This window comes from Eucalyptus grandis, chromosome 5 (assembly GCF_016545825.1).
Source record: "Eucalyptus grandis isolate ANBG69807.140 chromosome 5, ASM1654582v1, whole genome shotgun sequence".
NCBI lineage: Eukaryota > Viridiplantae > Streptophyta > Magnoliopsida > Myrtales > Myrtaceae > Eucalyptus > Eucalyptus grandis.
In genome coordinates, this window is record NC_052616.1 from 6948082 (window position 1) to 6960938 (window position 12857).

A 12857-nucleotide genomic window follows, 5' to 3' on the forward strand; every position below is an offset into this window, starting at 1 on the left:
TTGCCTTTTTAAAAAAAAATTTAAAATATTTAAAAAAAAAAAAAAGTCAATCCAATCTGTCGATCCGGTCTTGTTCAGTTCCCGAAAACGGGAATCAGACCGACGTCTTTAGAAAACAACCAAATTGGCCGATACAGTCCGGTCCGGTCCGATTCGGGCTGCTATATTGACCTCCACATTTGCATTATTTACGTATATGCCATCGCGAACTGAGAATAAAATGCTCTCGCTTCTGTCCTTTTGTGTTTTCAGACAAGAGAAAGAGGACAAGTAATGGCGCGTCTATCGATGGAAATGGAAATCGGTGTTGTTCCTTCTGCCCTTTTCCGGAATCCACGCATGCAAAAGGTTTAAGTGCCGAACGACAATCCTTAGCGCCGGTTCATGACAATAAACATGATCCATAAGGTCCATTATCAATCGAATGTCTAATAAGCTCTTTCATTATGTAAGTCGAACTAATCTGCTCCTCGACGATGAGTTTCCAGTAGGTAAATTCCAGTGAAGCATGTGATATGTGATGCAATCGATTGACTCAAAGAGCATACAGACATGGAAGAGATAAGGAATCGGGAGCAATTTCACGTCATCCTCATAGTAGCACGCAAGTCAAAAAATGTTCGGAGATGAAAATCGACATGCATAACGGAATGATCCAATTGAACACACAAGAAGAATTGGTGAGGAGCATTTCACCAAAACAAATAATGGGCCAATCATCTCTCTGTCTCTCCTTCTCTCTCTCTCTCTCTCCAATTCGCCTGGCATCAAATTTAACAATTCAATTGCCCATCATCATTCAATTGGACTTTATTTATTAACTGATTGTTCGGATTTGGCTCACAAATACAAAGAAATAGAGAGTAAAGGCAAGAAAGAAAATCCATCCTTAAATTAGGGCTACATCCAACTAAAAATTTCACTATAATAGATTTCGTTCATTTTACAGAAAATAACTTCTAGAAAAATGTTTTTCAGATTTTCTAGTGTTTATTTCACGGAAAATAAATTAGTCATGGAAAACATATTCCCCTAATGGGAAAAAAAAACACATTCAAAAGTGGAGAAAATATTTTCTAACTTTTTGAAAGGGGTAAACGTTTTCCATATCTTCTTTCACCTTATCAACTTTCACCAAACATATTTTCTTTTTATTTTTATGTTCTCTTTCTTTCTTTTTTTTTTTTTTAAAAATCAAATTTTGAATTTCTTTCTTTTTTCTTTTCTTTTTTTTCTTCTTCCTCAACCAATCGCCATTTACGATGGCAGCTAACGACTTGTCACAAAATAGTTCGAGCCTTATGAGGATCAAGCTCAATTCGAGGCTAGATTCGGTGAGGCCCGAGCACGTCCATTGTCAAGGCAAGTGGCTATCATAGGAAGGAGGAGAAAGAAGGAGGAAGGAAAAGAAAAGGAAACATTAAAAATAAAAATAAAATTCGATTTGTTAACAAAAATAATCTAAAATTCAATTTAAAAAATAAATAAATCAATTTTTAGGTAATTTTTCTCAATAAATAAAATTAGATACTTGAACAGTGGAAAATATTTTCTAATTTATTTTCAAGTTTTAGTTAAACATCGATAAATATTGTCATTTTCTTAGAAAATGATTTTTTGGAAAACATTTTCCAAAAACGTGTTATTTTCCACGAAACAAATGAAGTCTTAGCACATCACACCTTTCTTTTATAAACTTCAATTAAAAGAGAAACAAATTATGTAATTAGTAGATATTCATAAGCCCAAACTCAAATTACTAATAAAATATTTGCTCAAACTATAAAAGCTATCTAGCAGATTAGGGGTGCTACCCCTAGGACTCCCACCAAGGCGGCCCCTCGAACCCCTATCCACTCACTTGGGTATAATGGAGAGTATGAATCACACATCAACATTGATGGGCCTGAGAGGCCAAGAGACATTTAATCTGAAAAGCACCAGACTCTTGCATAAGGAAAAAATGAGCAATAATTTCTATGTCCGCAATTAAATTGTGTTTGGCATTCAACATCTCATGTCTTTACAAACAATTTAAGTAATACCATATGAGCTTTCTGATTTTATTACTTTTTTAATTTTGAGCGAAAATTGGGAAGAGCCTTTACGGTTTTGCCTTAACCGAGGCAAACCAAGTACTAAACTAGTGAATCCCACATTTAAAAGCATGAATTCTTGTATACTATTCATTGCTAGACGACAAGTTCGACTGCGGCAACAGTGGCGTTGGTGAGGGCATTAGTTTAGTCAGTAAGAGACACCTGGAAAATTACGCACACTAGAGTAGGCTTCGGTCTTAACAAGAATTAATAGATAAATTAATAAAGTGTATCTATTTAATATATCTATCTATCTATATTATATATATATATATATATATATATAAACAGATAATTAACTCCAAAATGAGACATAACTAATTGACTACACCAATTTTTTAATATACATGAGATTGAATATCCGTTAGTCATTTCTTGTATTCTAAAATATAGAGTTATTTACGACATCATAAGACACTACAACTATGTCTTTGAGATATGTATTTAATGACACAAGAATAAGCAATTGCAATCTGAAGATGCTCACACATGAACTGTCACCTAACACGCCATCATAGTTAATATTACAAATTCATAAAAGTGAGATCCGATGTGGCTCGATCAAGACAAGTAATTCAAATCCCATAGACCCCTCCCTTCGAGTCAGTATGATGGGTAGGCTTCTGATCTTTGATAAAAATCTAATTCATGACAAAGCAAATCGTTGTGTGCCGTTTAAACCCTAATGAAGGACAACCGAACATTTGATTAGGACTAGGGAGATGTTTCAACGGCTGTACAGGCTACGACTGTTAAGTTTTTGGAATTAAAGTGAAGACTAAAGAGGTAAACGAAAGAAAGATATGCTTATGCCTTTTTTGCCACATGTTAATCTTAGACCTTCATGAGGGATGACATTATTCTAGAATAATATTAAGCATAATTAAAATAAACAGCATTTTTTCTCCTATATTACAACTCATATTATTGGCTTACTAAATATAGAGAAATACGCAAATAGACGTTACCAAAAAAAGAAAAAAAGAAATACGCAAATAGACGTGCCTACGAAGCGATGGCTAGGCAAGGCAACTAGTTTAGTGTGACTTTGACTTTGAGGCCACAACCGCCACCTTTTAGATCAATGACTTTTTTTTTTCTTTTTTTTTTCTTTTTTGTTGCTAGGAAGATCAATAACTTTTTATGTACGTGTACCGAACAAATTATATACATCTCTAGAGATTAATTAAATCGAAATTTCAAACATTTCTTATTTTCTTCAAAATAAAAAAATTATTTGTTTGGTTGCTTCTAGTTCTCGGTTCTTTCTCATTTACAGTAAGGGTGATCAGCTCCTAGTTTCCAAAATTGAGAATTAGGGAATGGATAGGTTGGTCCTTAGACCGAAAACTAGACCGGACTGGTTTAGTCTCATTCCGATTCGATTTAATGGAACCAATTACTATTTTTTTTCATGTTTCCATCCAGATATCTTATTTTGACTAGGAACAAGTTCAAAACTTGAAACAAATCTTATGCTTCTATTTGAATATCTTATTATCCAATTATAGATTTTCATTTCCTTGGAAATAACAAAATAAACCCACTAATTTTTTTGTATAAATATAATAAAAAATATATGTCATGATATTAATCAAATATACTGTCAGTAATCTTGATATTTTAATAATAGGTTTAATACCCTGGAAAACCCAAAATCGGTACACTTGTGACAAATTTACCCAAAACTATTTTTTTTTACTATAAAAAACCCCAAACCAGTACACTTATGACAAATTTACCCCAACTAACCATAAAAAACCCTAAACCGGATACATTTATAATAATTTTACCCCAAACTAATTTATTCGGCCGCAAAAAACCCCAAACCGGCAAATTTGTGACAAATATACTCTCCGCTAAATTTGATTAATACCACAAAAAAATCACAAAAATTGTAAACTATGACAAACGGAGCGTAAAATCCCAAATTGGTATACCAGTTAACTGTCACGTGTTATTTAACTTAATAATTTAACAGTAAAATTTAACGAAAATTAACAATGGGTAAATTTGTCACAAGTATATTTGTTTTGGGTAAATTTGTCAAAGGTATACCAGTTTGGAGTTTTTAGTGGTCAAAAAAATAGTTTTGTGTAAATTTGTCACAGGTATATCAATTTTGGGTTTTTCAATGTATTAACCCTTAATAATATCAATCGACAAAGATATTACTTGAAATTTAAAAAAAAAAAAAATCTTGATATTTTCTTTTTCTTGAGAGTCTGTAATGACTAATGATTATTCCTTGTGATTATAATCAAAGATATTGTCTATAAACTTCATCCTTTCTTGTCTACATGTCTGTCGAGGATCAGAATTAAAGTTGAATCTCAAATAGTATACACACATATAACATATCAAACAAGCGAGGTCGAGAAAATAATAAATCTAAAGTTAGAGGATGATGGAGAAGATGGAAATTCACTCTTAGAATTCTTTGCCTTATATTGACTAATTATGATTTTCAAGCAAATCCCTTTGCTATTGGGTTAAAGAGCGATGTTTATGTCTTTGCTTTTTTGTTTCTTTGGCAAAGAACCTCCGGTGGACCCGAACTTGTATGGGCTTGGACACCCATTAAATTTGGACGATCAGCCCACTACAGTGAAATTTGGCTCAAAGTCCTTATTTTCTTCGTAACAATGTGGAATGATGACATAAATGACCCTTAAATTTTAGCTCAATATGCGGTATTATTCCCAAACTTTAATTTATTCAATGTGAACCCTAGACTAAGCTAACCCCTAGACTATATAAAAATATTTAATACTATCCTTCCATTAATTCAAATTTAGAAATAATATTGAATACTTTCATATGGTTCAAAACCTATATTGAAAACGTTTAAGAGTTTACGAACTATATTAAACAAATTGAAAGTTATGGATCACGTTGCAAATTGGGGTAAAGTTCATGAACCACATTGAATAAATTAAAATTTTATGAACGACATTGCACATTTGGCCAAAATTCAATGACTATTTGTGTCATTTTCCTTAACTATATATGAGACTCTTAGCTAATGGCAATCTGCCAAAAGAAATTGAATCAATCCTGAATTCCCTTAATCAATTCAATCAATGTGCTATGCACCTCAAATGGTGTAATTTCGAGCAGCAATATCAGTAAACTTGACCAAATTGAGGGTGATCTTATTGAAATGACCGTGTGAACCTATGCCGTGGATTAGCACAGAAAGAAAAGGGACAATTCTTAAATCTACCGGCGGAGCAATTTTCACACTTACCGTTGGATGATTGACAACGTGTAGTTGAAGGTGATGATGATGCGACCGACTTCTTTCGCACGTCAAGCATCCAATTTATATGTTATGACAGATAAGTTCTTTAAAGTACAAGTTTCTTGATCAACGTAATAATCAGACATGGCTGCCTACAAAACATACGTACAGGAAGGAGGATGAATCAAAGAATGGAAGAATGAAGAACAAAAAATGCTTCCAAGAGCAGAAGAAGATTCGAACGGAACTCCGATTTTCATACTTCGACTGTCTCTTGGTTCAGGGCCATGTACCTCCACCTCTCTTTCTCAACGAAATCCGCATCCAAGAACCTCGAAACGAATGCCCACAGCCTATACACATCTTCAAAATTGGTCAAGAAAACGAGCGAAGCCGTGACAACCGATATACCGCGACGGTCGTCCCTCTTCCTTCTCGGTTCCGTCCCTTTTGCCACACTTGTTCTGGTCTCCAGCGTCCTCTCCCACTCTTTATACTTGTCGGAAAAGCATATATGCTGCAGAAATCCACAAGTGAGGGAAATATTATTTCTGTCAGCGAGTTTTTGCACGAGTGCGGGATCAATCTTCTCCCCTTTCCAGTCGAACACATTGAACGCGACTGCTGGTCCTCGTTCGAATTTGACCTTTGGCCCGTAAATCGTGACCAGGGGAAGTGGCACGGTGTCTGAATCCGGATGTTTCAGGCTCAGCAACGCATTAACAAGCCAATTGATGAGGTACCTCGCTCTGCAATTTATAAGTATTATGCCCAATCTGTCTGCATGATCAAGGCCTCGGAACTCTATCTCCAAGCTCCCATCAAGGCCGGTCTCTGTAATTCTCGTTCTGGCAGAATCAAAGGGTGTCTCTACTTCTTCAATCTCAGTAGATGACACTACCTCTGGCGTCACATTGTCGGCTTCAGATGAATGCAACTGGGGAGATCCGGAATGCATTTCTTTAGGTGCCATTCCAGATGTAATTTCATTTTTTGGCAACTGAAATAATCCAGAACTGGGTCTCTGACCGATGCCTTCTTGAGAAGATTCCTGAAAATGAGGAAAAGATGTCTTGATGGGGGTGAGACTCACAATCCCTATACTTCTAGCTGCATCCGAATCCTGCAATATAGAAGCGCTCGATTTCTTGACAAACAAGCAAGCAAAACCAGACGGGTTGTCCCCGAAAACCTTGTAGAACGAGCAAATGAGGAAGTCAGGCTTGAAGATAGAGAGGCCTAAAGTGTCCATGTCCTTAGGTCTCAATGCAGATGCATCGAGCAGAACATGCCAACCATTTTCCTGTGCCATTCCCATCCATGAGTATGAATATTGAGCCCCGGTGATTCTAGATTGAAGCGGGAAAACGAAAAGCCCTCTTCTTCTCCTGTTCCTCTTACTACCAACTATCATCTTCCTCAATTTTTCTGATCGGATTCTCATTTTTGGATACGAGAATTCAGCTGATCTGTTGCGTGCACCCCTCTTCCTCGCGCTCTCTAGCATCAATTCTACTGCCTCATTTTCATGATCATACACCGTCAGGAGATCAGTATCAGAATGGAAGGAATATGACTCTGCAAGAAGCTTAAAAGCGGATGACTGGTTAGCAGTGAAAACCATGGTATAATCAGTTTCAGAAACATTCATGAAGGCCATGATTCTTTTCCTGATTCTGGATTCGATTTCGGATTCTTGGACACCATGAAGTATCTGTGAACTCAAGTTCACTGATTTGTACGAAATCTCGAGGAAGGGCGATCCCAGTGAGGTCGAATGCAATGGCAGAGGATGCGAGGATGAAGAGGCTACCGAAGTCGCAGGAAGATTGTCAATCTGCTGCGAGTAAGAGAAGAGGCCGTGACCTGTGTAGTCGAGACAAACATAGTTACCCGAAGAGAGATGATGATATTCAGTGGCTCGGATCTCATCGGCCTTATCCGTTTGCTCGTACTGGGGAAATGCGCTCTCAAACAAAGAAAATGCTTCGTGCAATGAAGGAAGGGATTCGTGGTTAGTGAACTGTGAATTCGGGTGGAGAGAGGAGGTGGTGGCATTAAGGAAGTTGAGCCGGAACGTGGCGGCACCGGTCACGGACCTCTCAGCCGGTGCTCCTGCAAGGCCAGCAAAGGGAGAGCAACCATGGAAGCAGGCTTCTGAGGCCTCCCTGAGGCAAGGCAAGTCCATATCGCTCTTTGCTATTCCCACCCCATTAAATCACCTTCGGTTTGCTCCCATTCCTCCTCCTTGTTTTATCTCCATCCGCTTCTGCAATCAATTCAATTTGTCCTCAAATGTCAAGTTCAAAGGCCCCTTGCTTGTTGGACAGGCTGTCTTTCGCGTGCTATCTTATGAACGAGTCCAAGTCAACGTGTTCATGAGACAAAACTCCAACAAGGGAGCCTCTCGCGCTGCTGCGAGTCCAATTTGTCCTCAATATTTCTGCCTGATGCTCTGAAAATATCGCACCGAGCGCATGTGCACCATTGACCCACGTCGGCCCTTGACTCGAGCGGGGCTCACGAGGAACTCGCACTATCCAGGGCTTGTGGTGCACCGATAGCTCGCACACCCGGCACACCCAATAATTGCCAATGGCTGATCTCGATTTTTCTGCTGACTTCGAGCCGAATTAGTTGACTTTGTAACGTGGGCATCTATATAACACCCCTAAAAAGACGAGCACTTCGGATGCTATGCATCTACTTGGGTGGAGGACTAGATGGTCAAACACAATCGCTCAGCCTCATGCTGTTGTCGTCGTGAAGGGGCCATGCAATACCTGCAACATGTGCGAACCGAGGAACGCGAACCTCAACTTCCAACGCGTCGTCAAGCGGCCCCCTTTTCCTCCTTGATGTTGGCAACTGCTGTCCCGTCCTTCCAGCGACAATGGCCAAAGCGCCCGAGGCCCTGCCAGGCCGAGAAATGAGGCTGCCGTGGGTGGTGGGTTGAGGATGTAACCTTTGGAAAAAGAGGCGCAAAAAGGCCTCACGGGAATTTTGTCGAGCAGGTGGTGGACGGAACGGAACAAAAAGGAAAAGGCGAGACAACTTTTTGGAAGTGGCCGGCCTTCTCGCGCAGGCCACTAGTTTTTTTTTGCGCTTTCTCGCGCAAAGCGTCCGTTCTTTCGTGTCCCTCACTTCAACTTCTAGGAAACGACACCACCACCTCCTCAATAATCAAGAAATCATTATCAATGTGAAAGCTCAATCATGTAGGAGGGGGCCCCAGCCGTGGTTCCCTAGGGCCGTCGTAGCTTAAAGTATTTGTGTAATACGACATTTTTATAAAGAGTTTACGAGAAAAATAAGCCTGGATTGCGATGTTTTTGTAGGGAATTCGTACCCCCGGGAAAATGCTCATAAAGAATTCGGGTAACATATTAAGTCCACGCTTTAGTTTTGTCGTAAATAACCAATGACGAAGGTGTGAAAACCTAGAAAGTATAATACAGATGATACTTTCCCGGATCAAAAGTTTATATATTGATAAAATAGATTATGAGTGGAAGAAGATGATTTGTTTTCTTGTAAAATTTTCTATGGTAGAGTCCGCATAAACAAAATGTGGCCACGTCATACTCAAGCATGCCGGATGCGGTGCCAAAGGGGATTGATTTAGCCATTCTTTGTTTTTGGCCGGTGATTGATAGCCACTTTTCGTGAGTAGAATAACTTGATTAGAAAAAAAAAATTATATAAATAAATTCACTAAAAATCCTAAAATTTATTACGAAAGTACAATTCAGTCCTAAAACTTATTAAATTAATATAATCAAGTCATTTTGTTAACACTGTCAATTTATTTAACAAAAAATACCAACATTACGATTTAAAATTAATTTCTCTCTCTCACTTGCATTTTTTATCTTTTTCTTTTTTAAATCTTATTTAAATTATATTTAAAACTAAAATTTTATCTAAGAAACAATCCAAAAGAGAGAGAGGGCAAGGCAAGGCCATGCCGATGGATGCCGCCACCACTGCCACCCACCATGAAAGGGGCCAGCAGAGGTCGCCAACCATGGGCAAGGGTGGCCAAACCTCGCCAACCCTAAGCGAGGCCTTGCCGACCCCAAGCGAGGTTTGGCGACCCACACTAGGCTCAGGCTCAAGTGCCCAAATCTAAGTGATGCTGGCGCTGCTTGGGCCTCGCAAGCATCAATTCGGGTACCCGCCCAAATCTAGGCAATGTCAACTATCGCTTGGAGCCGATGATGCTTGCGAGGCCCGAGTGAGCACTAGCGTCACCCAGATCTGGGTGCCCAAGCCCAAGCCTAGTGAGGGTCACAAGCCCTCACCTAAGGTCTACAAGGCCTCACCCTAGGCTAACAAGGGTCAGCCACCCTCTTCTAGAGATAGCAACCTCCACTAGCCCCTTCAACCATGGGTTTTTTAGTTTTGTTTTTTAAATAAAATTTTAGATTTTTTTATTTTATTTTATACAATGTTTCATAAATTCTCAACTTTTTCTTAATATGATAGACACTAAGTAAGTAATTTTTTCGGCGCACGTATTTGTTCATGATAGACACTATGCTAGAATGTAAAAAGTAGAAAGAATCTTCTACTTTAAAGGAGAAAAAAACCCCTCCACATGCTATCGATATCTGGGTTATAGTACTTGCACAAATTGTCAAATCAAGCTAACGCGGGTGTCGGACGACGCTAGAGTGTGACACTAATAATATCTTTGGAGATCAAAAGTCAAGTTCATATTCAGAAAGAGAGGCTGTGAGCGGAAGAAATTGATGTGTTTTCTTGTACAATTTTCTATGGTAGAGTCCGCATTAGCAAAATGTGGCCATGTCGCGCTCAAGCATTGTTAACAGCTATATCAGCTGGATTTGACCAGACGTAGTGCCAAAGGGAGCTATCTTGTCATTTTGTGTAAGTTGAAGGACTTGATTATAAAAGAAAAAAATACAATGACTTAGGCTATGTTTGGTTTAGTTTTGGAAATGGGTCTTAGGAAAATGCAAATATCTTCGACTTAAAAGAGCTATGGGGAAATGCAAATTGCATTTGATAAAAAAAAAAAAAAAAAATTCTTTACAAAACTATTTTGACATAAAGAGTGTTTGGCAAATCTTTTTTTTATAAAGGGCTTTTGGATTTTATTTTTCTTTTTATCAAAAAATATTAAATTCTTTGTCCGACTCTTGTGAAGGCAAGGATAGTTTTGGAACGATGAGAGGTAAAATCGAAAAAATAAAAAATTTATAATAGTAGTTTTGAAAAAAAAAAAAAGTAGTTTCAATATTTAGCTAAATGCTGAAAATTCAAAACTAGTCTTTATCAGCATTGAGTTTTCAACTTTTTCAATACTAGCATTTGACTTAAAGCCCCTTAGATAGGCATGCTAAACACCCTAACATTTTTCCAAGGGACTTTGGAGGTTGAAAGCCCTTTGGAAAAATCGAACCAAATGCACCCTTATATTATTGAAAAGTATGAAAGTATGAACACGGAAGGTAAAACTTTTCCATGTTATTCCTTTTCATTGGAAGCGGATTGGAATTCATTTTTCCATTATTATTCGTGGAGATGCTTACTTTCTTATGAAACCATCTCGTTATCAGCTTTTGTAATCTTTGAGTATACACAAAATTGTGACAATACCAACGGACACGGCTTTGTGTTAGTGATAAGTGTCCTTTTCCTTTTGAGCAATCACTAATCACATTTCGCAAAATCAAGAAAATTGTCCAAAATATTTTAAACATAATATATAGCAACCACTTTAAATTAAACTATCCAATCTTGCCAATTTAGCCTTAAATCTTGTGATAATCTATCAATATAGTCCTCTCGGCCAAATCAATTTTAACTAAGAAATGCTAACATGGATACCCAGTCAACCTAGGTTGTCCAATGTGCAACCGAGGCTAACAATTTTTGCTTCAATAAAAATTCTGAATTTTTCTTTTTCTTTGCTTTTCCTTTTTTTTTTCTCTTTTCTTTTGAGCAATGGCTTATCACAATTCGCAAAACCCGTATTGTCCTGCATATATATATTGGGTGGGTGTATGGTCCCCTTTGCATATAGATATAGACAAACATAGAATGGTCCATCTAGATTTTCACCTTGTTTTCCCTATTTATGACGAGGTCAATTTCATTGACTACCAGTGCGATGCCCCCTTTCAAAGGTTACATTAATTCGGTACATACTCTATAGTCTCTAGACTCCTAAGTCTTCTCGAGCATTAAATCACTTTACCAAACAACGTAGCACAATCTCTGTCCTCAATTTTTATTTATGCAGAAAAAGAACTGCAATACATTGATCCGATGTCAAAATTAAAACTGCGATATTACGATTTAAAACCCTTTCGTACAATGTTCACTAAGTATGCTGCTGAAAATGATTGGTTAAGTGGTTAAATGCTCATTTCAAATGCAGCAATCTCTCGTATTGAATCATAATGTCTATTGTTCAAAGTAACCATAGGGGTCATGCATGCTCGAGCAAAAATTCAGAACCCTGTGTTATCCAAAATTAAAATGACGTTATGATCTAAAACCCTTTCGTACGATGTTCATTAAGTATGCCACTGAGAATGGTCGGTTAAGGGGTTAAACATTCACTTCGAATGCGGCAATTTCTCGTGCTGAGTCACAATGTCTCGTGTTCAGAGTAATAGTAGGGGTCATGCCTACAGGAACAAAAATTTGGAAACCATCTTATCCAAACAAGAACAAAAGAAAATATCGAGTTGCTTGTGTTAAATTTATCACCTGCAATGTATTTTTCAGGAAGAGATACTTGCTGAAATTGTAATTCGCTTAGCCAACTCATTTAAATATCGCAGGATTTTCTATATACTTTTTTTAACATTTCGGTAGTGATCTATTTTTCTTATTCATAGTTTGTGGCTGTCTGTGGCTGTCCAGCTCTCAAAAGGAAAGGCCGTGTGAAAACAAGTTTCAACGTCTGCAGCCTTTGCTTCCCATACAAGATGGGGTTAGGATAAGCAATTGGCTCACAGCATTACACGACTCTTTTGTCTAATGTTACTTCAAAAAAGGACAACAGGCGACGGGTGAACTCGTCCCTAAAACCCCAAAAAAGTTCCTTGAATGAGGTTGATAGGCCGCCACGGGTGTTTCCGAAAAGCTCCGGCGATGGTTGTCCGAAGCCTCGTCGGTTCTATTAAGGGCATCTGCGGTGTCGTCGCTAAACCTCGAAGCGGTATGTCGAGGCCTCTTTTCTGTCGCTGGAGCCTCCTTGAGAATCGCTGAGTTTGTGTGCGTATTAGCAACGGGGACGGACGTAGGCATCCTTGATGCGGGGAACGGCGGCAGCTTCAGACATGCTCTCAGGATTGGATTTTCCAGTCGCGAAATGCTCCCCAACGGGGCAGATTCTTATCATGTTGTCTCGTGCACCAAAGAAAGATTGATCCGACGGAGCCGAATCGATCGGCAACACTAAACTCAAAATAATTCGGACTGCATAAAGATCATTACATTTTGAAGGACGCGAGATAGTTATCATCCGAATACCT

The 12857-nt window shown here is 38.3% G+C and overlaps 1 protein-coding gene across 1 annotated transcript; it reads right to left on the reverse strand.

Annotated features, from left to right (window-relative positions):
* Positions 1-5445: 5445 nt before the first annotated feature.
* LOC104443763 (molybdenum cofactor sulfurase) lies at positions 5446-8441 on the reverse strand. The gene has a single exon (XM_010057290.3). The coding sequence runs from the start codon at positions 7529-7531 to the stop codon at positions 5600-5602; it is 1932 nt and encodes a 643-aa protein (XP_010055592.1). The 5' UTR covers positions 7532-8441; the 3' UTR covers positions 5446-5599.
* Positions 8442-12857: the final 4416 nt, after the last annotated feature.

Bases quoted from the DNA above. Each gene is read 5' to 3' on its own strand.
- LOC104443763 (XM_010057290.3), bottom strand. From the start codon at position 7,531: ATGGACTTGCCTTGCCTCAGGGAGGCCTCAGAAGCCTGCTTCCATGGT.